This window comes from Stegostoma tigrinum, chromosome 27 (assembly GCF_030684315.1).
Source record: "Stegostoma tigrinum isolate sSteTig4 chromosome 27, sSteTig4.hap1, whole genome shotgun sequence".
NCBI classification, from domain to species: domain Eukaryota; kingdom Metazoa; phylum Chordata; class Chondrichthyes; order Orectolobiformes; family Stegostomatidae; genus Stegostoma; species Stegostoma tigrinum.
Genome location: NC_081380.1, coordinates 10,050,220 through 10,074,550, shown reverse-complemented (window position 1 = coordinate 10,074,550; position 24,331 = coordinate 10,050,220). Strand labels below are relative to the sequence as shown.

Below are 24,331 nucleotides of genomic sequence, written 5' to 3'. Positions count from 1 at the left end.
AGAGTACCAGACATTGCCAGTTGGAGTTTAGTTGAACGGTGCACATTCTGTTGACAGAGGATGCTCCCAAAACTAAACCCTGAGGATGGCTTAAGAGAATCTTTGAGAGCAGCTGAGATGGATTGCTGTGTGCCGGAGAATTGGGAGGGACGTCCTGCACGTTCACAACAGTCTTGAATTTTTGAGATTTCCTAATCAACATGTTTGGAGATGTTATTTTAAACCTCGGGGGCAGGTGAACCCCGGGCCTCATGGCCCAGGGGGAGTGACACTACCGTGATGCTACAAGAGCCCTCCTGTGGAATTCTTTCAGGAATGGACTGTGGAGGATGGTCTTTCCACTGAGAAGTCAATTGAGCAGCCATTTGACGGCCTCTTCCTACCACGACAAGCATTCTGCTAGCAAGAGGTGAACCCTCTGATTTGTCCCCTCTGAACCCTGGTGATCACCTTGCAATTTCACTCTTGTAGCATGTGCAGAGTCAGTCAGCAACAATGTCATCCTCTGCAGAAACCCGCCTTCCCTCCCCACCTGCTTGGGGCCTTCCTGACTGGCCTCAGTGGCACCAACCCCCACTTGTCTTCTTCAGAGAATAGTGTCTTTGCTGCTTTCCTCTAGCTTGGGTGCAGTTCCAGCAGTGGCCACCACCCTGGGTGGTGCTGTTGAATTGGAAGAACTGCTGGCTCCCCGATCAGGGTCTGAGCTCAGATAGAACATAGAACATAGAACAGTACAGCACAGAACAGGCCCTTCAGCCCACGATGTATCTCCCCCTTAAAGGGCCTGAAGCCTTGAAGGCAACTCAATGATCCCACTGGCGATTCCGACAGGCTGCTGAATTGCCTTTGACCCCAGCCTTCCGTTAATCTCATTACCACCCCAATAAACTGAGCTCCACCGCTTCTCCTATTTATATCAGAGAGTAACATTGCACAGGGTTTGCTGCGATGAACCCTATGAGCATGCAGGACTCCTCAGTCCCAGTGAAAATGCGGTTGGTTCGAAACCGTTCAGATAAGCAGTGACTGCCTGCCTTGTTCCCCTGCAGTACGCCACGGAGGCTGAGATGAACCTACAGATTGTACGAACCAGGCTAAACAACGCTGAGAGACAAAAACTGGAGCTGTTAAACACACTGGAAGAGGAGAAAAGGTAATTGGAAATTCCAAGTCAGGGCGTGGAGAAAAAGAGAAAAGGTTACGGGTCTTGGGAAGGGGAGAGGGGAAGATGAAGGTAACCTGGTAAGCCCAGGAAGCAGCAGGAATGAGGAAGATGTAAAGTTTTTTAGATTTAATTGGTCTGTTGTCAGTCCAGAAACTTCTCGTCCAGGTAGGTTGGTCTCTGATTGACCTGTATTCAAAGGTAAGGACTTGTGTGATTGTAGGTTCAAAGAACCAGATAGAAGAGGAGAGAATCAATAGAGAGGAGATTTGCTCCATTTTTAAACTGTGCTGTATTAGACCAGCACTGAACCCAAACGAAGAGTGCATTTGTTACAGACGAATGACAAAGTGGGAATACCTTCCCAGCCTTAACCTTTGGTGTCTTTATCCTTTGAGCACAGTAAGATTGAAGAATTGATGATCAACCTGTCTGGTTTGGTGCTGTTTTGATACCATTTCACATAGTTTCTGGTTCACCACATTAATTCCAATCAGGATGACTTGTGTTTATACAGTGGCTTTATAGAGTGTCTTTCAAGTCATAGATCCACTTCGAAAAAGGTGTAAAAGAACTGGGAAAGATTTTTAAAGAACGGTTTGTGAAGAAGGTGAAAGTCCACCGAGATGACTTTAAAAGGTGTGAAGAAAGTTTTGGTGAGGGTGTAGGGCTCAGATAGCTGAAGGCTCAGTGTATTCAGTACATTAGAGGGACAAGATACCAGGACTAGCACATCAAAGCACAAGAATCAAAATGACGGACTGACAATAGTGTGGATCTCACAACTACACCTGAGATAGCAAGCTTACTCCTAGATCGCTTACAGTTATTACATTTCAGTAGAATAAGATGTTTACTTTGATTAATTTTTGGTTCATAGAATCAGTGTGAAAGCAGGCCATTTAGCCCATCGAATCCACACCAACCCTGTGAAGACTATTCCACCCAGACCCTATCCCTGTTACCCTGCACTTCCCACCTAGCATCTTTGGACAATTTATCATGGCCATTCCACCTAACTGGCACACCTTTGGGACTGTGGGAGGAAACCCACACAGACCGCGGGGACGACGCGCAAACTCCACACAGACAGCCACCCAAGGGTGGAATCGAACCTGGATCCCTGGTGCTGTGAGGTAGTAGTGCTGACCACTGAGCCACCGTGGTTATTTTTAAAGTTAAAGATGACATTTGGATAAGTTTGTGAATAGGAAAGGTTTGATTAAATTCCCTACTGTGTGGAAACAGGCCCTTCGGCCCAACAAGTCCCCACCACCCCTTGGAGCATCCCACCCAGACCCATCCCCCTATAACCCACACACCCCTGAACACTACGGGCAATTTAGCATGGCCAATCCAACTAGCCTGCACATCTTTGGACTGTGGGAGGAAACTGGAGCATCCAGAGGAAACCCACACAGACATGTGGAGAATATGCAGGGTTTGCACAATCAGTTACCCAAGGCTGGAATTGAACCTGGGTCGCTGGTGCTGTGAGGCTGTGGTGTTAACCTCTGAGCCACAGTGCCATCATTTGGAGGGATAGGTGCTAAGTGCAGGCAGGTGGGTCTAGTTAGTTTGGGATCATAGTCGGGTTGGACTGAAGGGTCTGTTTCATGTGCTGCATGACTCTGTGAATCTGTAGGAGCTGGGGTTTGCAGAGGGTGAGGCTGAACAAGTTTCTGAAGTAGCTGTTTCAGTCCTGTCTCTGCCATTCGACAAAATCAGCTCCGTCTATCTGCCTCAACTCCAATATCACTGATCCATTGACCTCCTTGCCCAGCAAAACCCTTCGGATCGCAGATTAAAAATTTCAATGGGTTCTTGACAACTGCAGCTTTCTAACACATCAAAGCCAAGATCTTACTCTTCAGTTTTTACATAAGAAAATGTCACTCGTTTCTAACAAGTTACAACAAAATATTGGCCCGTGTAATGTTTCTGAAGATTTAATGTTCGTTTTACACCTTTGCCGTTGCTGCTCAACAGGAAAATTGAGGATCTCCAGTTCCGAGTGGAAGAGGAATCAATTACCAAAGGAGATTTAGAGGTAAAAGCATTGAATGCAGATAATGCGATCAGTATCTTTATTGATGAATGACATTGGGCTGTTGATCAATAAACCCAAGCTGCATTTTCCAGCGTTGCATTCCCACAGTTTTCTTGGTGCCATGTCAGTGTTGCTTGGCAGGTGCCCATCAGTCAAGATAACAAATACAGCATTTAAAAGGCGTCTGGGTGGGTACATGAATAGCAGCAGTTTAGAGGGATAAGGGCCAAAAGCTGGCAAATGGGACTGAATTAATTTAGGATTTCTGGTCAGCATGGATGAGTTGGATTGAAGGGTGTTCTATGCTGTACAGCTGCCTGTCTTTAATTGCTAGTGTTTATCAAAATGTCTTCAGGTGAATGTATTCTGCTATCCCCTCCACTGAAATTGCTGCTTGCCTGGCCACCGTGGCATATAGGAAGATGCTTATTTTTATTACGGAAGGTTTCTGGGTTCCTGGACATGCCCTTTCAAAAACAAGCCATCACTATGGAACCTTTCAGTACCAAAGCCAGTCATTCAGAAATAAAATGGCATGAAAACTGCTGGAGTTATCCTAATCAACTCAGTCCTTTCCTCACGCTTTTAATAAAGAAATTTAACTCACTGTAATATGATGGACCTGCAATTGGTTTTATAAATTGGTAAGTTGTAGTTTTTGTTACTGATTTTGGAAAGAAACAGTTTTCGCTCTGGAACAGAGGACAGATAGTTATTTCTTCCACCTGAGGGTAGAATTAGAAGTCACGGCTTTGCTTTGTCAGAGTGGGTTGAAAAGAATAGGGATAACTATGAACACACATTTGAAAGTTTAAATTCGGAGCAGGAGTTGGCACCTCTCTGGTCCATTGTTGAAAAAGATTGTGGCTATTCTGAATACGTCATTTCAATAACCTTCCAGCCCCTTGCCTTAAAACGCTTCAAAGACTCCACTTCCACTGCCTTTTGAGGAGGGAAGTTTCAAAGAGTTATCCTCTGTGAGGAAAAAAAACTTTTCCTCATCCTTGTCTTAAATGGATAACCCTTTATTTCTAAACAGTCATCTGTAGTTCTGGATTCTCCCACTTGAAATATACTTTCCACGTCCCACCCTGTCATGACCCTTCAGGATTTTGTCTGTTTCACTCAAGTCACCTCCTACACAGACTGTTCAGCTTCCCTTAGAAGGCAACTCTGTCATTCTGTAAATCATCACTGGACTACTTCCAATGCGTTTACATTTTTCTATACAAAAGGAGAGCTATGCTGTTAATTAGCCAATCTTCAACCCATACCAGCAAGTTACTGCCTGCATCAGTGTTTAAAACTTCTGCAATAATTGTTGATGTAGTACCTTAGCAACTATTCACTGGAAATCTACGGACAGGATTCCGTTTCCTCTTTATCCACTCAAGGAATTCCAGTAAATTGTGACTTTCCCCAGTTTCACAAAACCGTGTTGACTCTTCCTGTCGATCATAGACATCTTTGAGTGCCCTGACAGCTGTAATGTCTTTAATAATAGCTTCTAATATTTTCACAAGACAGATGTTAAGGTATGGCCTTTTAGTTCCGTTCTTTTTAAATCTCCTCTTTTTTTAATAATGAAGCTGTATTCAATATTTTCCAATCAAAGGGAATTTTCCTCAAATCTGGGAATTTTGGAAATCTAAGACCAATGCATCAACTCTCCCGCTAGCCATTTCTGAGGATGAAGTCTAGCAGGACCTGGTGACATGTCACCCCAAAGCTCCAAGAATTTGCTCAGTCCCATTTCCCTGGTGATTGTAATTTGATTGAGTTCCTCCCTCCCTTCTGATTCCTGATTTATGGCTATTTCTGGGATGTTGCTTGTATCCTCTGAAGTGAAACTTGATGCAAAATACCTGTTCCAGTTATCCACTTTATTTTCCATTACTAATTTCCCAAGCTCACTTTCCATTGGACCAAAACTCATTTTGTTATTTTTTTTTAATTCTTTAGAACCCCTTACTGTCTGTTCTTATAAGTTTTTATACGTTTTCCCTGGTGCTCCATTTTCCCATTTTTATTACCTTTTTCAGTCATTCTTTACTTTTTAAAAAATAATATATCTAGTCTTCTGATATGCCACTCATTAGTGTGCATTAATATGTTTTTCCTTTAAATTTGACAGCATCTATAACTTCTCTAGTATATTATGGTATGTGGGTACTCTCCTTAGAACTTTTCTTGCTCATTAGAATGTATTTATTTTCTGTATTCTAACATAACATCCCTTCAAAATCTTCCACTGCATCTCTATTGACTTAAACTTTAAGCTACATTGCAAGTTCACTTAAGTTAACTCAGCTTTCATGTTCTCAGAATTGTCTTTACTTAAATTTAAAATACTAGTCTCGGATTCACCCTTCTGTCCCTCAAACTGAATGTAAAGTACAACAATATTATGATTACTGCTGCCCAGAAATGTCTTTTGGTACGATATCATTAATTAATTCTATCTCATTGTGCTGTACCAGTTTTAGTATAAATTGCTTTCTGGCTCCAGAACATGCTGTTCAAAGAAACCGTCTAAAAGCATTCTATGAACTCCTCATCTAGGCTGACTTTTCCTGTCTGACGTTTCCAGTGTATACATAGATCAGTGTCCTTCACGATTATTGCGTACCTTTCTGACAAACTCCCACTATTTCTTACTTTCTACTCTGTCGTGCTGTGCTTAAAACTCACTCCTATAAGTAACTTCTTGCATTTAATATTCCTCTATCCCTACCTAAATTGCCTGTAAGTCCTATTTTCCCAAACTTTGACCATTCAGCTCCATTGAGCTAGTGCTATCACCATTTATAAGATCAAACCTTCACATTTCCCTCACTCTTGTCCGTCCTACCTGCCACGTACTGTTTAATATATAGAGATCGCAGTCTGTGCCATTCCTGCAGCTACGTCTCTTGTTGAAATATTTCACTCTTTTTGCAAATTTGATCTTGATCATTGTGCTTCCACTATTGTTTACAATTATAAACTTGTTATCCTTACACTTTTTTGTCCCATGCTGCTTTTGTGTATAGATGCACGAAGGTCCTCTTGATTGTCTCTTTGAACTATTTCTTTTTCCATTGTCAAACTGTACTGTAGAAGGCCCCTGTGTTTAGTAACCCCCTTATTCTTTACTCAGAGAGTAGTAAGGGAATGGAACGCTTTGCCTGCAACGGTAGTAGATTCGCCAACTTTAGGTACATTTAAGTTGTCACTGGATAAGCATATGGACGTACGTGGAATAGTGTAGGTCAGATGGGCTTGAGATCGATATGACAGGTCGGCACAACATCGAGGGCCGAAGGGCCTGTACTGTGCTGTAATGTTCTATGTTCTGTGTTCTATGGAGTAACCTATATATTAGTAACCTGTTGAGTACAATGAGTTCCTGCAGGAGAGTTCAGTTTCTATGGAAGTTGCAAATTGGCTCTTATTTGAGGACCTCTCATGAATGAAGCTGCCTGGAACAGGCAATCATTTATGAAAATAAAACTGAGTGGTGAAGTCCAATAAAACGCAGCCCAAGGTATTTCCTATTGGAGTTTTGTTCATTAACCAGCACAGATTAGATGAATGACTATCTAAATGAGTCAGGTGGTGAAGGAAATGTTTCTCACTGGGGGCTTGATTTTATTTTTAAACATTCACGTTGTGCACTTCCTCTGGCTTGCTGCCAGTTCCTTATTTAAGTCATTGGCTCATGCAGTTTCTGGGGCACTTCAGTATCCAAGCTCCAGTTTTTGATTTTGGCCGTTTTGGATGACAATGTTCTGCAGTGTAAATAAGCCCAGGACTTGCGATAGTATGGGGAAAGCTCTTGCCTTAACCAAGGTGAGATTCCTTACTCTTAGCATTCATCACACATCCCTTTTTGCTAAAAATATCATAACATCCAAACTAATAGGTTTAGTTTTGTCCATGCAGACTCAACAGGCCAAAAGGCATCTTCTGTACTGTACGATCCTACAAACTGCGCCCAAACTTCAGGGGCCTAAGGCTGATGGTTGCTTTGTTGAAAATGGCACTCCACCTCTGCAACCTCCCCCCCCACCCCCCATCTCAAATTTGATGACCCTGATCCCTCTAGAGAGCCCATGTGTGGTATAACTGGGTTTTCTTTTAATGACCCATGACAACAGACTGCCCTGGATCTGGCAGTGTTGAGGCTGTGCCCCATGATTGCAAGGAAAGAAGTTTACAAATATTCAGAAGATTAAAAACTTATTGGAGGGCGAGGGTTTTCCAAGAAACTGAGAGGCAGCCAATTTGATTCAGAAGTAATTCAAGATGAAAAACTGATACAGAAGGATAGATGATCAGTTGCTTATTCGTTGGTGTTATGCTAACAGTAACTATCAGACTGTGTGTAAATAGTGTTAAAACTGTCATTTGGGCCAAATGAGAGAGGCTGTGGACAGTGCGAAGGATGAGCATTAACCATGGAAATTCAGCAGTAGAATTCTCCAGGTAAACTCATTTTGATTCTTCCATGAAGAGATAAGCAGTTTGCAGCTCTGGCCGCTATTTCTTCGCACTTCCATCATTTTTTTGAAAATTACAAGAACGGTATGCAAAAACCCACCTTGTTTTACTCCGAGCAAACCATTAGCCTGAAGTATGTAGGGAATGGAAACAACACAATTCATGATTTGTGGTGTTTTTAAAAAATGCATCCATTGCTTTTGTTATTTCTGCAACAAAGGAAAGCAAGAGAGCTATCCTCTGAGTGTTCTTTCTCAAGGTGATATGGTGGTACTGTGTTATAGACTGTTTATCAGTCTATTGGAAGTCCTAATTGTGGTCTTGCTGCTGTGAATGCAAGTCCAGTGATTAACCAGTCCCCTGCCAAGGATGGGATGTTGAGCAAGCTTTGTGTTACCTTTGTATGCATGACTAACCTGGAAGCTCAAACTTTAGTGTAGATCTGCTCTAATGAAATGTAATACCCCCTTTGGATTTGCTCTGAATGCACAATGTGTAAGATCAGCGGGCTCATCCAGGAGAAATCTTGTCCTTCATTCTGAATGTTTGACTTTGTAACCTTTATTGCATTTGCCTCCCTCTTTGTAATTTTATTGTGTTGAGCTGTTACAGTGTCTTTGTGTCTCTTTTTCTCTCTCTCTGTCTCTCTCTTTTTCTTCTTCTTCCCTCGGGACTAACAGACTCAAACAAAGTTAGAGCATGCCCGCATTCGGGAGCTCGAGCACAGCCTGCTGTTTGAAAGGACTAAAGCTGGAAAACTCCAGAAGGAGTTTGAAGACACTCGGGTAAAGCCAGTTCATGTGCCAATCCCTCACCCCTCAGTGCCTTTCCCTCAGTCAGTCTCATAGCTTGCCCGAGAATGGCTTGGCATCACCAAAGCTTTGTTTTGATTTCAAGTGCATTGGCTTTGTTCACAATCTTGCTCCTCACATCGGAAAGGAAAAATGGTGGGCCTGGTTTTCTTTTGGCATCTGCGTTTTCAGAGCCCTTTTTTGTTTCATTTTTCGGCTTGGTGTTGGTCTGCTAAACATTGCTTGGCACATCATCTAATTCATTGAGTGTGTATCGAGAAGCTGAGCTTTCTGGTAAACGTGTGGAGGAGCAGCTCCCTGATACGCCCTCACTCCTCACCATCCCCACCCCACCCCGCCCCTTCACTCACCCCAATCTGTCTATGATATCGGCTGCATGTGAAAGCAACTGGACGCATTGTTGGTGTTGAATTGCTGAAAGTGCTGGACAGCAACCACAGACTCCAATCTTATTATCCGATTAAAGTAGTACAATACCTCGTCGACCAAATAATGAATTTCTGTTAACAACATGGTATTTCGGGCTCATTGGCCACTGCCGCCTCAACTCTGTTCTCAATATTAAGTCCAGCTATGATTAAACATGATAGCAGAGATAGTTTGCCAACTGTGTGCCATGACGTGGGGATCACTGGCATTTATTGCTAGTCGGTGGTTGCCCTTGGGAAGATAATGGTGAGCTGCTGTTGTCTGTGTGGTGAAGGTAATTCCACAGTACCACTTGGTCAAAAGTGCCAGGGATTTTAACCCAGCGACAATGAACCAAAGATGATATATGTCCAAATCAGGATGGTGTTTAGCTTGGAAGAAATACAGTCCCCTTATCTTGCTAGGCCGAGGTTGCAGTCCTGGGAGGTGTTATTTTAGATGTTATATAAAGGGAATTTGGAAAAGGGGCATTATGATGAGCCCCATGAGATAAAAGTTGGCAGATGTTGGGATGTAAGTGCCCCCGAGACATTAAACTATGAATCTGCTCTCGTTTGTGAAACATTAGAACATAAGAGCCTGGAGCAGGAGTAGGCCACCTAGCCCCTGGAGCCTGCCCCACCATTCAATAAGATCATGGCTGATCTTTTCATGGACTCAGCTCCACTTACCCACCCTCTCACCATAACCTTTAATTTCTTTACAGTTCAAAAATCTATCTACCTTTGCCTTGAAAACATTCAATGAGGAAGACTTGACTGCTTCACTGGGCAGGGAGTGCCACAGATTCACAACCCTTTGGGTGAAGAGGTTCCTCCTCAATTCAGTCCTAAATCCGCTGCCCCTCGTTTTGAGGCTATGCTGTCTTGTTCTAGTTCCACACTCCAGTGGAAACAAACTCCCTGCTTCCACCTTATCTATTACCATCATAATTTTGCATGTTTTTATAAGATCCTGCCTCCTCCTTCTGAATTCCAATGAGTAAAGACCCATTCTGCTTCATCCAATCTCTTCTCCTAAGGCAACCTTCTCATTTCTGAAATCAACCTGCTGAATCTCCTCTGCACCCCCTCCAGTGCCAGTACATCCTTTCTCCAAGTAAGGAGACCAAAACTATACACAGTACTCCAGGTGTGGCCTCACCAGCACCTGGTACAGCTGCAACATAACCTCCTTATTCTTGAATTTCATCCGTCCAGCAGTGACATACAATATTCTATTTGTCGTCTTAATTACTTGCTGGACTTGCAAAACCAACTTTTTGTGAAAATATTGAAGCATTAATGATGCCAAAAGTTGCAGGTGATCAGTCTACTCATTCTTCCGACACATCCCCACTGCTCTCCAAAGGGAAGGTGAAGCAATGCAACAAAAAATTTCCAGAAACCAGGATAAACGGGCATTAAAAATTATGGGGAAGGATGCCTGCGATGGCCTCGTGATATTACTGCTGGACTGTTAATCCAGAAACACAGGTAATGTTCTGGGGACCTGGGTTCGAATCCGGCCACAGCAGATGGTGGAATTTGAATTCAAATATCTGGAATTAAAAATCTAATGATGGCCATGAATCCATTGTCAATTGTCAGGAAAAACCCATCTGATTCACTAATATCTTTTAGGGAAGTAAACTGCCATCCGTACCTGGTCTGGCCTATATGTGACTCCAGACAAACAGCAATGTGTTTGACTCTTAACTGCCCTCTGGACAAATAGGGATGGGCAATAAATGATGGGCTACCCAGTGATGCCCTCATCCTGTGAATGAAGAAAGAATAAAGGAAGTTTGTCTGAATAAAACTAAATGCCACACATTGAAATTGTGCAGGAAAATTGCAGTTGCTACATGCATAATACAGAATATAGTCAATAGTTTTCTTCATTCATGAGATGCAGGATTTGTTGACTAGGCTGGCATTTACTATCCATCCCTAATTGGTATGGATCTAGAGTCGCATAGGCCAGACCAGGTAGAGATGGCAAATTAGTGAATGGCATTGGTAGAATGGAAAGTATGAGGCTTTTTTCCCCCGGGGTGGAGGGGTCAATCACTAGGGGACACGGGTTCAAAGTGGAGAGGTGGTGGGGGGTGGTGAGCAGTTTAAAAGAAATGCATGAGGCAAGTTTTTCACACAAAGGATAGTGAGTGCCTGGTACAGAGTGTTGCCAGAGGAGGAGGTGGTGGAAACAGACCATAACAGCATTTGAGAAGCACCTAGACAAATACATGAATAGGAAGGAAATAGAGGGATATGGATCCTGTAAGTGAAGACCGTTTCAATATGGAAGGGCAAAATGTGTTAGCACATGGTTGGAGCATCCAATGGTCTGTTTTTGTGCTGTATTTCCCTTTGGGGAAATTTTAATCAACGATGGTTACATGGCCTCCATTCAGTGGGCTTTTAATTCCAGACATTTTATTGATTTTTAAATTTCACACGCCCATGGTGGGAATAGTACCTACGTCACATTAGCCTGGGACTCTGGTTTATTAGTCCAGTAACATAGGCACTCCAACACCATCACTTCCCCACTCTCAGTGGACCATAACAGTTTCTATACAAGGGATTGGTGAATAGAGTTAGCTGATAGATAGGCTCAGGATAATGAAAATGAAGTGGCACTACATCCTTGGAACAAATACTACTTTGCTGTGCCTCACAGATGCACCCGTTCGCTGACTGAGTGAGAACCAACAAAATGACTCCTCTGTATCATAATTCTAATACAAATGGACAGGAATTCATAACCTTAGATTTCCCGGGGTTTCCTAACTTTTAGTGTGTAAGTGTTTGAGAAATGGCAGCATCCTGTAAATGTTGAAAGCAGTGCTGTGCCTTGGTTGGAATCATTTCCAGCACTTTCCCATTATTGAAGATTCCATGCAGCATGGCAAAGACTGGGCTTCACATACGAAGCACATTGACTCGCTGTTGTGACACACAATGATGTTACAGGTGTACTTTTATCAGACCTGCTGTCAGCCAAACTAAATCTGAATGAAAACCGTGTTTCCGCTGCACCTTAAAATAAAAGATCCAGGACAGCAGTGTTACAACAAATAATGTATAGAAGCTATTATACCCAACTGGCATTCTGTCAGTAGGGACTATCTGAGCTGCAAATCACTGAGTACTAACAGCGTTTTCTTTGATTTCCTCACTGCAGCTCACAACGGTAGCTGAAAAGTCCAGGATTGTCCAGCTGGAGGATGAACTGAATTTGAAGAACAGCGAAATTGAGGAACTGCAGCAGAGGCTGAGAAACTCGGACAAGTCAGACACACCAGAGCAGAGCCTCAGTCTGCAGTCAGAGGTCTTCAAGTTACGAGACCAGCTGTCGGCAGTCAACAAAGAGCACCAAAATGAGACCGACTTACTGAAGGAAAAATATGAGGCCAGGTTGCAGGAGTATCAGGAGGAAATGGAAAAGTTGAAGGCCACTAACGAGAAATACTTGCAGGATATCATTGACCTCCGACAGAAGCTCCACCAAGCAACTAAGGAAAACATGGAGATGATGGACAACTGGAAGAACAAACTGGACACTTTAGTATCTGACCACCAGAAGTCTCTGGAGGAACTTAAAGTCTCATTGATTGCAGGTAGTGATGTTCAGAATAGTGAGCTGGTCGAGCTAAGAGCCACCATAGAAAGCCTGAAGATGGAACACCAACTCGAGTGGGAGAATCTGAAAGCCAAGCATGAGATTGAGATGGCACTGCACATCAAGGAGAAAGAGGACTTCAAAGTTAAGTTGCAAGAAGCCAAATACGAACTGGAAGAGTGCAATGCAAACTGGCAGAACAAGTTGGAGGTTACGACATGTCAGCACAGGCAAGAGCTCCAGGTGACCATCGATCAGCTCCGAAATGCTGAGCTGAGATTTAGTGAGCAGGAGAAACTTCATGCTGGGTACAAAGACCAGGCACAGGCCATCAGCTTTTTAAAGGAGCAGATAGCTGCAGCCGAGAGAAAAATGACAGACTACGAGGCGCTCCAGAAGTCTGAGATCCAACACAAGCAGGAATTTAAGAACCTTCAGGAGAAGCTGCAAGCACTAGAAGCTCACCATTCTTCTGAAGTATGAGAATACACAAAATAAAAACATGAAATATATCTCTGGTCGGTCTGTGGTAGGAGAAATCATATTAGTCTTACTGTGCCCTGGTTAAAATCAACTTGAATATATAAAAGAAAACTTAACAATTCTAATAACTGAGCTTAAACAAGTTGAAAATAATTTGACCATAATTACATGTTAAATAGACAATGAAATGGGTTTAACCTTATGTGCCATCTGTACATTGAGTTGTAGACCAATGTTACTGTTCTGTTAAAGGGCAGGGGAATATAATATATTTGCTTATATGAAATGTAATTTAATGGTTCAATAATTTTGAGCACAGCTGATGCATACTAGAGTTCTTAACATTGCATATCACAGCCAAATGGAGAAAAGGGCCAACAAAGCTGCAGGAAGTTTAAAGAGGCATTTTCCAGGAGTTGTCCGTGTCTCAGTTAAACGTCTGCAGTGAGTAATGAAGCCGAGACCCAGCCCTCACTCTGAGGAAGAGTTAATGGTCCAGCAGGCAGTGGGAAGACATGATTTTATTGCCCTGGGTGACCCTGTTTTAAAGAGGACAACATTGGCCATAGTTCCCATTTCTAATCACAGACCGCTGCCCCCCTCAAAGCTGATAAACATGTAGGTTCCTATACCAGATACTGATGGGAGCCAGTGTCCTAGGACTATACTCCAACAACTAATGGATGGCATCAAAAGAAGTAAGGATGAATAAGATAGCAGCCATTTTTATCCTCAAAGTGAGAAAGACAAAGAAGGGGGTTTAATTTTGAACAGCGACATAGGGCCTGGCTATCAGCTGGAGAGACATTACCACCCCATCTTCACTTTCCCCCCCAACCCCTCTCACAACCTCACCTCCCCCCACACTTTTACCTTCCCTCACTTTCATCTCCACCCCTCACAACCCCACACTCACCTCCTCCCCCCATTCCCCACCCAAACCTCACCTCCTCCCATTCCCACCCTCACCGACCCTCATCCCTATCTCCCCGCATCCCCTCTCACATCCTCACCTCATGCCACACACTCATCTTCCCCCAGCCTCACCTCCCGCCTTCCCAACACCCTGGTTGACCAAAGTTCAGGCACCTGCCCCCTTGTGGGAGGATGACCACCCTTAAGAAATGTTGCCTATTCAGAGTGCTCAGTGAGGTGACCATGCTGGGCTAGCAGTAACCCCCTGAGTAAGTAGCTGTGGAGGAGGTCAGGCTAGAAGAGGTGACTGCAGAGGCCTCAATGGACATGGTTAGGTAAGCCTGACAAGGCCGGGCTCAGGAGGTGGGTGACGTTTCCATGCTGGCGAGGTTTTCAGCCACTAGAGGACACCACTGTGAGAGATCAGCTGTCTGCCCTCAGGAGGGAACTTGCCTGTGCCCTTCCCCAGAACCATCAGCCAGTTGCCAGGATGTATCTGGCAGCCATGACAGGTGACCAACCTCTGCAGATAAAGTATCAGTGGCAGCAGGAATCCTCCCGTGTGTAGGAGGCCTGGCACCTACCCCTCTGATATGGCCAAACTCTTTCATAAACTATCAATTACTTTGTAGTTCATGATCACGCAGTCAATTTGGAAATGGTAAGATGCTTCGAGCAGCAAATAAGGAATTTATTTGGTGCAGTTGCCCAGGCAGATGCATTACATTAATGCCTCACTTCTATCGATTGTTATGAACTCACCGCGACACCTAAGAAAGGGTCTGACCATCAGCTGAAACCCACTGCGGCCAGGTCTTGGTTGTCTGACTTGCCAACCAGTCCTGCTGTTGGATGCATCGCGGTGCCCATTTGTTGCTGCCTGCTCTAAATGAGGCCAATGCCAGAAAATCATAACCACCTCTTAGCTGCAAGCCAACAGCTTGAGAGCCAAACAAAAACCATGAGCCTTTTATCAAAGTTGCTAGCCTGTGATTCTATGGTGAAATGTCACTTTGGATTAAGCTGCTTAATCTGCGGTGAGCTTTGAACCCAGATCTCAGTGGTCCTTTCCCAGGCCAGCACTGACCTATGAGAATGGAGCTGAGCTTTCTCTCAGAAGTAATAACACTGGAGCAAATCTTCTGGTTAATAAAGTTTGAAAGGTCTTGACATAAGTTGCAGATCTAAGTTAGTGCACAGTGGCACTGAGCTGAGGTTAAGCGAAGTTAGGCTTCATTTAAGTTGACCATTTCCCAAGGTGTGCTGTCTAGCTACGCTTCCTATGCCTGGTAGTGATGCATATATTGGGTATCACTTTGATGTGATGCCAACTGCAACATCCTCCCTATTTATGCCAGAAATCCACCTGGCATTACGCCCAAGGCTTACAACAGTGCAGCAGTCATGATGAATGGTTATCTGTTCAGCTTTTCTCGCATTTCTCCCTAACATTGCCTGAACACCATGATTATCTTGTTTACCCTGGGGGCAGAGGAGTACTCTGTGAAACCAAAGGGCTGCAAAGTTATCCCATTTCCTGGGCTACCTGGTAAGTCGGTCATAGTGTAGGAGACAGTGCACCAGGCTTCATTATACAGAAGGAAGCATCAACTTGCGAGCTATGCCATCCTCTCCTCCCTTCACCTATTAATCCTCGGGAAACCAAGACACTGACCTCTTACTTACAATCACCAGTTTGGAACCAGGTATTTGTTCTGTGCAGTTCAGCGCTGCAAAGTTTCTTCTTTATCAATAAGAAAATTAATGCACTCAATTTTAACACGATTATTTCATTTGTTTTGGACTGAGCTGGATTTGGAAATTAAGCAGATTTCTTCATGTGGATGGCAAAAGAGCACGCAGATGGGCCCAAACCAATGCAATTCAGTGCAGAGAAAAGCATGTATTCACATGAAGAAACATTTTCAAGAAGTTACAGCTTGCATACTAACTTTATTAAGCTTCTGGTACTTTCCCTTCTTGATGTCTGTTTCAGATTCTTTCAATGCATCACTGACGCGGCCACTGAGTTTTTTTTAGTTTAAGCCCCTCACTCTGGGACAAGGAGCACGACACCACACGCTTGCCAAGTAACATTGCATGTCATTGTGTGCATGGCTTTGCTGCAGCGCTCTTGTCTTTGGACAGTTCTGGGTACAATGCTGACAGCGTGCTCCTCTTGGTCAGTGTAGCAGTGAGGCTGCCTCAGTTGGTGGGACGCAGCTGAAGCAGATGGTTTCGCTCATGCTTTACAACATGCTGCAACCTTGTTTAACTCCACGGCAGCACTGATGGTGTTATCTCTTGCTTGCTTTTAGAAAGCTAACTGTCGTCCTCACTGTAAGCATTTACATGTGCCAGGGAGTTGTATAGCAGACATGCAGGTAGGAATGTGTGCCAAGGTGAGGGGTACTTAATGAGAAATGTATGTAATTTACCTTGTGCTTTTCTTGTCCGGCTTGCAATCCTCTTCGAGGTCACTGCCTTGCCTTCCATCTCGATGGGGCTCCCTAGCCCAAGTGTGTAATTGCTGTATTATCTACAAGCTGAGAGCTGCTTCATGAAGGAGGTTAATGGACCTTAATGTACTACGGAGCCTGAAGACTTCAGACATTCTTGACCATGGAGGATGCCCCCACTGGCAATGATCCAGAGCTCTATCATTAAACCACTTATCATCTCAATGGCTGCTTAGGAAGCTAGTCTTCAGGAGGGCCGCTTGCACATGGACACAAGTTGTAAATTAGAAGCTTCATGTTGGCTGTGCGTCAACAGAGACCTTCCGTCATTGAATCTGCTCCCTCACACTAGATTGAGTGGCTTCCTGCAATCTAATATCCAAAACATCCAGTATAATTGGGCTGGAGCTCAGGCTCTGAATGTTACACCCTATACCCTTCAGGATTCGTGGTCCTCCATTGCGATGGCCATTTGGCTTCTATTGGTGAGTGATGCAGTCCTGCAGTGGTGCACACAGACACTCACAAGCTACTGCCGACAAAGGACCTGCCAAATGGTCTTCAGTAGTCAGAAATACAGGATTGGCGACAGGGTAAAGAACCTCCCGCCCTCCCTAATGACTGTGCTGGATGACTTCTTGTGCACTTTGCTAGGTGTCTGCAATGTTCCTGTGAAAGTGGGGCACTCCTGCTTTGAGGAGTACGTGGTGGTCCGAGAGAATGAAACACTTGGCAATTGCTGCTGGCTTCCTGTGCCAATCGTGAATGGCTTTTATCTGTTGAGGGGGTATCTGTATACATGAAGTCTGATTCAGACCTACAGATTCTGCCAACCAGGTGACGATCTGAAACACCAGGATATCTTGCTTCATTGATTCTTATAATAAGGCGTATTTTGCAACAAGAATATGATAAAACATAGTTTTACAAAAATCAGAACAGAATAATTTATTCAACAAAGAGAAGACCAGAGACATCAGGACATTGTATTTCTCGATGGAAGGTAACATTTGTTGAAAGAACTGCTGAAAAGGGTTTGGGATTCCTTCAGAAACTTACTTGGTGAGAAGCTGCTAGACCAGGTACATCTTAGTGACAGATTCCATTTCTTTGGTTCGTCTTGTTTCATTCTTTTGTCAGGTGTTCCCTGAGCATCGAGATGTGCAACTGCATAAAATATAGATGCTTTATAAGGACTCTTAAGTTGGCTGTGTTATTATGGTTTCAGAAGAAGGTTACAGTATCGAGTTAGAGTATTGCTTCTCTAACATCTCATGTAGATGACATTCTCCAATAAACAACTCATAATTTAGTCTTCAATACCTCGTCTGCCTGCATGATGTTTTCTGACCAATGTATAAACAGAAATTCAGCACTGCATCACACGCTGGGACTACCTTGAAGGGCTGGTGGAGAGTTAGCACTGCCTTTTCTTACAGTGCCGTGTCTGGCCTCTTCTCATTGGAGTGGGACTCTGTTGTTGCAGGCATTAGATCTACTCTGGGCATTTACAATCGGATCTATACTCATTTCAATTTAATGAAACAGTGATAATTTAGGTTGTTAAAATGTCAGGTATGTGATTCCCACTCAGCATGCCTGTAAAGCTACATTGCAAGATGTAAACCTATTTATGGAAATTAGACTTTTTCCTGGGGTGGTAGTCTTTAGAGGAAATTCAAACCCAAGTGGCTCTTCCTCCACCGTTTTGAGAGCACCCATGAGCTGCTTTGGGGTAATAATTAGCAATATTTTGAGTTAAGGTAAGGGTTACTGTGTTGCCGACTACTGCGAGCTAAAATATACGGGGACGTTAGAAATGTTTGAGGGAAGCAGATGAACCATAACTGGTTCTGCAATGAAAAGTGTTGAGGGTAGAGCTATCTATTGATGTTGTTCACCTATGAATGCTTATGGAATTTCTGTGGTTCGTACTCGTGCTAAATTAATGCAGAGGATTTTCACGCATGTGGTAAGTGTTTGCACGGAGAACACACAGTATAATTTCCATTATGTAATCAGGGCCTACTGAACATCGAGGGAATACTGTGAGTTTGAACCTCGGCCATCACAGTTCAATAACTTTATTGATATGCTTACAGGCCATTGACAGCAATAACATCTTGAAAGAGAAAATGAAAATGAAACAGTCAATAGAAGGTAATTTCCGAAGTAATTTGAAGTTTTGCTTGTCGGTACTTCTGCACAACCTTGATCTCAATGCTCACTTTCTCAATTGGTTGTTTTGCCATCTTTTAGACTTATTAGACAAACTTGGTAAAAGAGAAAAGGATGTTTCTTCAATGTCATCACAGATCGAGTTACTAAAGACGCAGATTGTTGGTAAGTAGCTAGTTCGTGTCACTCTAATGAAAAAATACTGAGACGTACTTTGGACATTATGTAAATTTTTATGGAAGATAAAGAGCAAACCTTTGGTCGGGGGGAATACTTCATAATTTTGATAAACAGAAATGCGTTCCTCTCTCCTTTTTATGTCATCTTCTCCTGCATAGAAAGCACAACAATGTAATTCATGAAAATGAAGAGAAAGAAAAATTGATATAGTTCTTGTTATCCACTCCTTAGTGTGTAGCATAGGCTTGCTGAACTCATTTAAGTAGAAGCAGCTAGTTTGTTCCTGAAGACACAATAAATTTGATCTCCTATTAAAATCCATTTATGGTCTCATTGTTCCATGTCTCTGGTAATTGTCTTCAGCCGTACAGCCGTCTGAGATTGCTGCATTCTTCCACCTTGTGCTCATTACATTTCTTTTGCTCACCATTGGCTGTGCCTAAACACCACCATGCTGTTTGATTCACCCTGAACCCACTTTCCAAATCCCCTTAACTCTCCACCTTCCTCTTGCCTCCTTTGTAAGATCCTTTCCTCGTATCACTGAATGCTGTGGTTGAAATAAAACTTCATGTCTTTGGGAATGACCTAGTTGAGTTGGTGGGAAATAATGAAAGATGAGGACAACCAATACTGTACTAACTTGGAGAGGCTTGATTATAATCAGCTAATAACTCATCTGACTTTCATGCAGTAGATTTGACTGTGTGTATAGTTCCCCAGGTACAGAACTTTCTACAGGGTCATGCTGCCAGTAACCACCCCTTTCGCCTCCACAGCTCTGGAACACAAGTCAAAATCTTCCGAGAAGAAGGCCGACGCAACAACAAAGGAGAAAGCCAAGCTGGAAATGGAGCTGGAGGCCCTGACCCGTAAATCCCATGATGCTTCGGGTCAGCTGGTCATCATTAGTCAAGAGCTGCTGAAGAAGGAACGGTGAGAGTTCCCCATCTTTTAACGGCTGTAGATGCCATTGTTAAAAGTCTGTGCATGGTATGGAGGGGCAGCAAGTAACCATTCAAAACCAGAGAGACTGAAAATGGGGCTGGAGGGGCAGACAACCGTGGGAAGTTTTTACAAGTGTTCTTCAGTAACCAGGGAAGGAAAAATCCATCTGTATAAACACTGTAATAAGATAATAAAATGTGAGGCAGGATGAACACAGCAGGCCCAGCAGCATCTCAGGAGCACAAAAGCTGACGTTTCGGGCCTAGACCCTTCATCTGTGTTCATCCAGCCTCACATTTTATTATCTTGGATTCTCCAGCATCTGCAGTTCCCATTATCACTGTATAAACACTGTTCCTGCTGATGACTCAGCAAAGAATTCTCGCCAGATGGTGGAAAATTGTCTTGCATTTTATTTGAGACAACTTGCTTTGCTTTATAAACAAATGCTATTTTTGGATTCCGTTGAGCAGTTTACGTCTGTAATGAAGTTAAATACTGCCTTAGGTTGAATAATGTTACTTTAAGTTAGGCTTATGCTGTTGTTACAGATGAAGCTGAATTTAAAACCTGTTTCACCTTACCTCTGTTCTGAATTCTTTAAACAGCTCCAGTTGCTCAAAGCAGAGGCCTAAAGGCTTGGGTTAGGGTCGTGGTTAAACATTACAACTGTGTGTTAGACCTAACTATACGATGAGTGATGGCCAACAGTATTTGTGCTGTTTGCAAACCAGTCAGTGTTTTTCATTGTAAATAATAGCGAAGCATTACTTACTAAGAGCAGCAGCAGTATTCACACCTGCAGACTCCTCTCTGGAAGCAATGTTTTTCAAGGCCAGAAAAATGCATTTGGTCCTTGGCTATCCTGTGTGATTGCCTCGATGAAAGAGAAGAGTTAGATTTGAATCATCCTGGGATAACCGCAGACTGACTGGCCCTGAGAATCCCAACAGTGTTAAAACAGGCCATTCAGGCCAATGAGTACACACCAAACTCTGAACAGCATCCCACCCAGATCCACACCCCTACCCTATCCTTGTAACTCTGCATTTCCCATGGCCACCACATCTAACCTACACATCCCTGGTCACTGTGGATAATTTAGCACAGCTAAACCATTAAACCTGCACATCTTTGGACTGTGAAAGGAAACCCACGCAGACAGAGGGAGAATGTGCAAACTCCACACAGTCGCCCGAGGGTAGAATTAAACCCGGGTACCTAGCACTGTGAGGCAGAACAAAGAACAAAGAAAATTACGGCACAGGAACAGGCCCTTCAGCCCTCCAAGCCTGCACCGATCAAGATCCTCTGTCTAACCTGTCATCTATTTTCTAAGGGTTTGTGTCCATTTGCTCCCTGCCCATCCATGTACCTGTCCAAATATATCTTAAAAGACGCTAACGTGTCTGCGTCTACCACCTCCGCTGGCAAGGCGTTCCAGGCACCCACCACCCTCTGTGTAAAGAACTTTCCACACATATCTCCCTTAAACTTTCCTCCTCTCACTTTGAAATCATGACCCCTAGTAATTGAGTCCCCCACCCTGGGAAAAAGCTTTTTGCTATCCACCCTGTCTATACCCCTCATGATTTTGTAGACCTCAATCAGGTTCCCCCCTCAATCTCCATCTTTCTAATGAAAATAATCCTAATCTATTCAACCTCTCTTCATAGCTAGCACCCTCCATACCAGGCAACATCCTGGTGAACGTCCTCTGCACCCTCTCCAAAGCATCCACATCCTTTTGGTAATGTGGTGACCAGAACTGCACACAGTACTCCAAATGTGCCCGAACCAAAGTCCTATACAACTGCGACATGACCTGCCAACTCTTGTACTCAATACCCCGCCCAATGAAGGAAAGCATGCCATATGCTGCCTTGACCACCCTATTGACCTGCTTTGTCACCTTCAGGGAACAATAGACCTGAACACCCAGATCTCTAACCCACTGAGCCACCAAGCCACCAACATGGCACCCTGTTGAGTGATGCAGTAATTCTTGTGAACACAATCATTCACAAACATTGGCTACCCCTCAGTTCGAGGCTGATGTCTGTTCAGGGGAATGGGCTTCTGACTGAACATGTAGTGGCTGGTTCTCAATCTGCAGACCATTGGCCATGGTGCCTCCCAGGGAATTGGACATGCAATGCAGAATTCAGTCACTCACAGTGTAAAGTTCACATTTTAACAGAACTGTTCACTATTAGTCCTCTGCTTTGCCATCTCCACTTTAGATCATAACAGTGCAGGGGTCTCCGATTTCTGAACATTCGACTTACAAACATGATTCCATACAGGGGAATAATTTTAAAGATCTGACACACGAGCATTTCCTGTACTTACCAACAGCTGCTTTATGTTGTCCTGCATTGTGGAGATAGATAAGTCCCCTGGGCCGGATGGGATTTAACCTCGGATCCTCTGGGAAGCCAGGGAGGAGATTGCCGAGCCTTTGGCATTGATCTTTAACTCATCATTGTCTACAGGAATAGTGCCAGATGACTGGAGGATAGCAAATGTGGTTCCCCAGTTCAAGAAGGGGAGTAGAGACAACCCTGGTAATTATAGACTAGTGAGCCTTACCTCAGTTGTTGGTAAAGTGTTGGAAAAAGTTATAAGGGATAGGATTTATAATCATCTAGAAAAGAATAAATTGATTAGGGATAGTCAGCACGGTTTTGTGAAGGGAAGGTCGTGCCTCACAAACCTTATTGAGTTCTTTGAGAAGGTGACCAAACAGGTAGATGAGTAAACCGGTTGATGCGGTGTATATGGATTTCAGCAAGGCGTTCGATGAGGTTCCCCACAGTAGGCTATTGTACAAAATGCGGAGGAATGGAATTGTGGGAGATAATGGCAGTTTGGATCGGAAATTGGCTTGCTGAAAGAAGACAGAGGGTGGTAGTTGATGGGAAATGTTCATCCTGGAGACCAGTAACTAGTGGTGTACCACAAGGATCGGTGTTGGGTCCACTGCAGTTGGTCATTTTTATAAATGACCTGGATGAGGGCGTAGAAGGATGGGTTAGTAAATTTGCAGACGACACTAAGGTCGGTGGAGTTGTGGATAGTGACAAAGGATGCTGTAGGCTGCAGAGAGACATAGATAAGCTGCAGAGCTAGGCTGAGAGGTGGCAAATGGAGTTTAATGCAGACAAGTGTGAGGTGATGCACTTTGGTGGGAGTAACCGGAAGGCAAAGTACAGGGCTAATGGTAACATTCTTAGTAGTGTATATGAGCAGAGAGATCTCGGTGTCCATGTACACAGATCCTTGAAAGTTGCCACCCAGGTTGACAGAGTTGTTAAGAAGGCATACAGTGTTTTAGCTTTTATTAATAGAGGGATCGAGTTCCGGAACCAAGAGGTTATGGTGAAGCTGTGCAAAACTCTGGTGCGGCCGCACTTGGAGTATTGCGTACAGTTCTGGTCACCGCATTATCAGAAGGATGTGGAAGCTTTGGAACGGGTGCAAAGGAGATTTACTAGGATGTTGCCTGGTATGGAGGGAAGGTCTTACGAGGAAAGGCTGAGGGACTTGAGGCTGTTTTCATTAGAGAGAAGGTTGAGAGATGACTTAATTGAAGCATATAAAATAATCAGACGGTTAGATAGGGTGGATAGGGAGAGCCTTTTTCCTAGGATGGTGACGGTGAGCATGAGGGGGTATAGCTTTAAATTGAGGGGTGAAAGATATAGGACAGATGTCAGAGGTAGTTTCTTTACTCAGAGAGTAGTAAGGGAATGGAATGCTTTGCCTGCAACGGTAGTAGATTCGCCAACTTTAGGAACATTTAAGTCGTCATTGGATAAGCATATGGACATACATGGAATAGTGTAGGTTAGACAGGCTTGAGATCGGTATGACAGGTTGGCACAACATCGAGGGCCGAAGGGCCTGTACTGTGCTGTAATGTCCTATGTTCTATGTGTTCCAACTCATGTAAAAATCGACTCACAAATGGACTCAAGAACTGTCACAACCCAGGCAGTGCCTTCATGCATAATGATACTGATCTGATTGATTACAAATGCCCTAAACGCATCCCCATTGGGGCAGCCTTCCCCTTTCCGTAATCACTTTGGTATTCCATACCTTTATCCCATCTTCTCTTCTGCCCTGTCTGCCACAGTTACTTTATTGGCCTCCTTGTTCCTTCCCCAGCCAAAAGACTCCCCCTACTATGTGATGATTAACAAATATTATAATACGATATAAAATAGTTCCTTCCCCGCTGTTATCAGTATTTTGAATAGACCTTTCTAATGTTAATGTTGATCTCTCTCTGCACCTTCTTGGCAGCTGCAACCCTGTATCCTTCACTCTGTTCTGTTACCCCAAAACTCTTGTAAAGTAGCATTTGCTTGGAAAGCATGTAAAACAACACTTTTCACTGTAGTTTGGTACACTTGACTGTAACAAATCAAATCAAATACCCAAGAGGGTTGTGTTCCTGAGAACTTCCTGTGAATGCTGAAATTCATGAGTGTGGAGCTCATTAAAAGTATGTTTAAAAATATCATGATTTTTGACGCTGGATGTTGATTTTTGATATTGCTTATGTTTTGGCGCAGATGAGCAAATATGCGATTCAGACACAGAGGATTTACTATATAGA

At 43.6% G+C, this 24,331-nt stretch overlaps 1 protein-coding gene across 4 annotated transcripts in view; it reads left to right on the top strand.

Annotated features, from left to right (window-relative positions):
• clip2 (CAP-GLY domain containing linker protein 2) overlaps positions 1–24,331 on the top strand; it is a 140,832-nt gene that overhangs the window by 85,371 nt on the left and 31,130 nt on the right. For 3 of the 4 annotated variants that reach the window (XM_059655531.1, XM_048557184.2, XM_048557183.2), the window contains exons 7-13: positions 1,050–1,153; positions 3,152–3,212; positions 8,375–8,479; positions 12,104–13,018; positions 18,501–18,558; positions 18,658–18,741; positions 19,536–19,692. In XM_059655531.1, coding sequence (XP_059511514.1) covers positions 1,050–1,153; positions 3,152–3,212; positions 8,375–8,479; positions 12,104–13,018; positions 18,501–18,558; positions 18,658–18,741; positions 19,536–19,692 — 1,484 coding nt within the window. The remainder of the gene's footprint in view (positions 1–1,049; positions 1,154–3,151; positions 3,213–8,374; positions 8,480–12,103; positions 13,019–18,500; positions 18,559–18,657; positions 18,742–19,535; positions 19,693–24,331) is intronic. The other variant, XM_048557182.2, reaches the window with a different exon arrangement.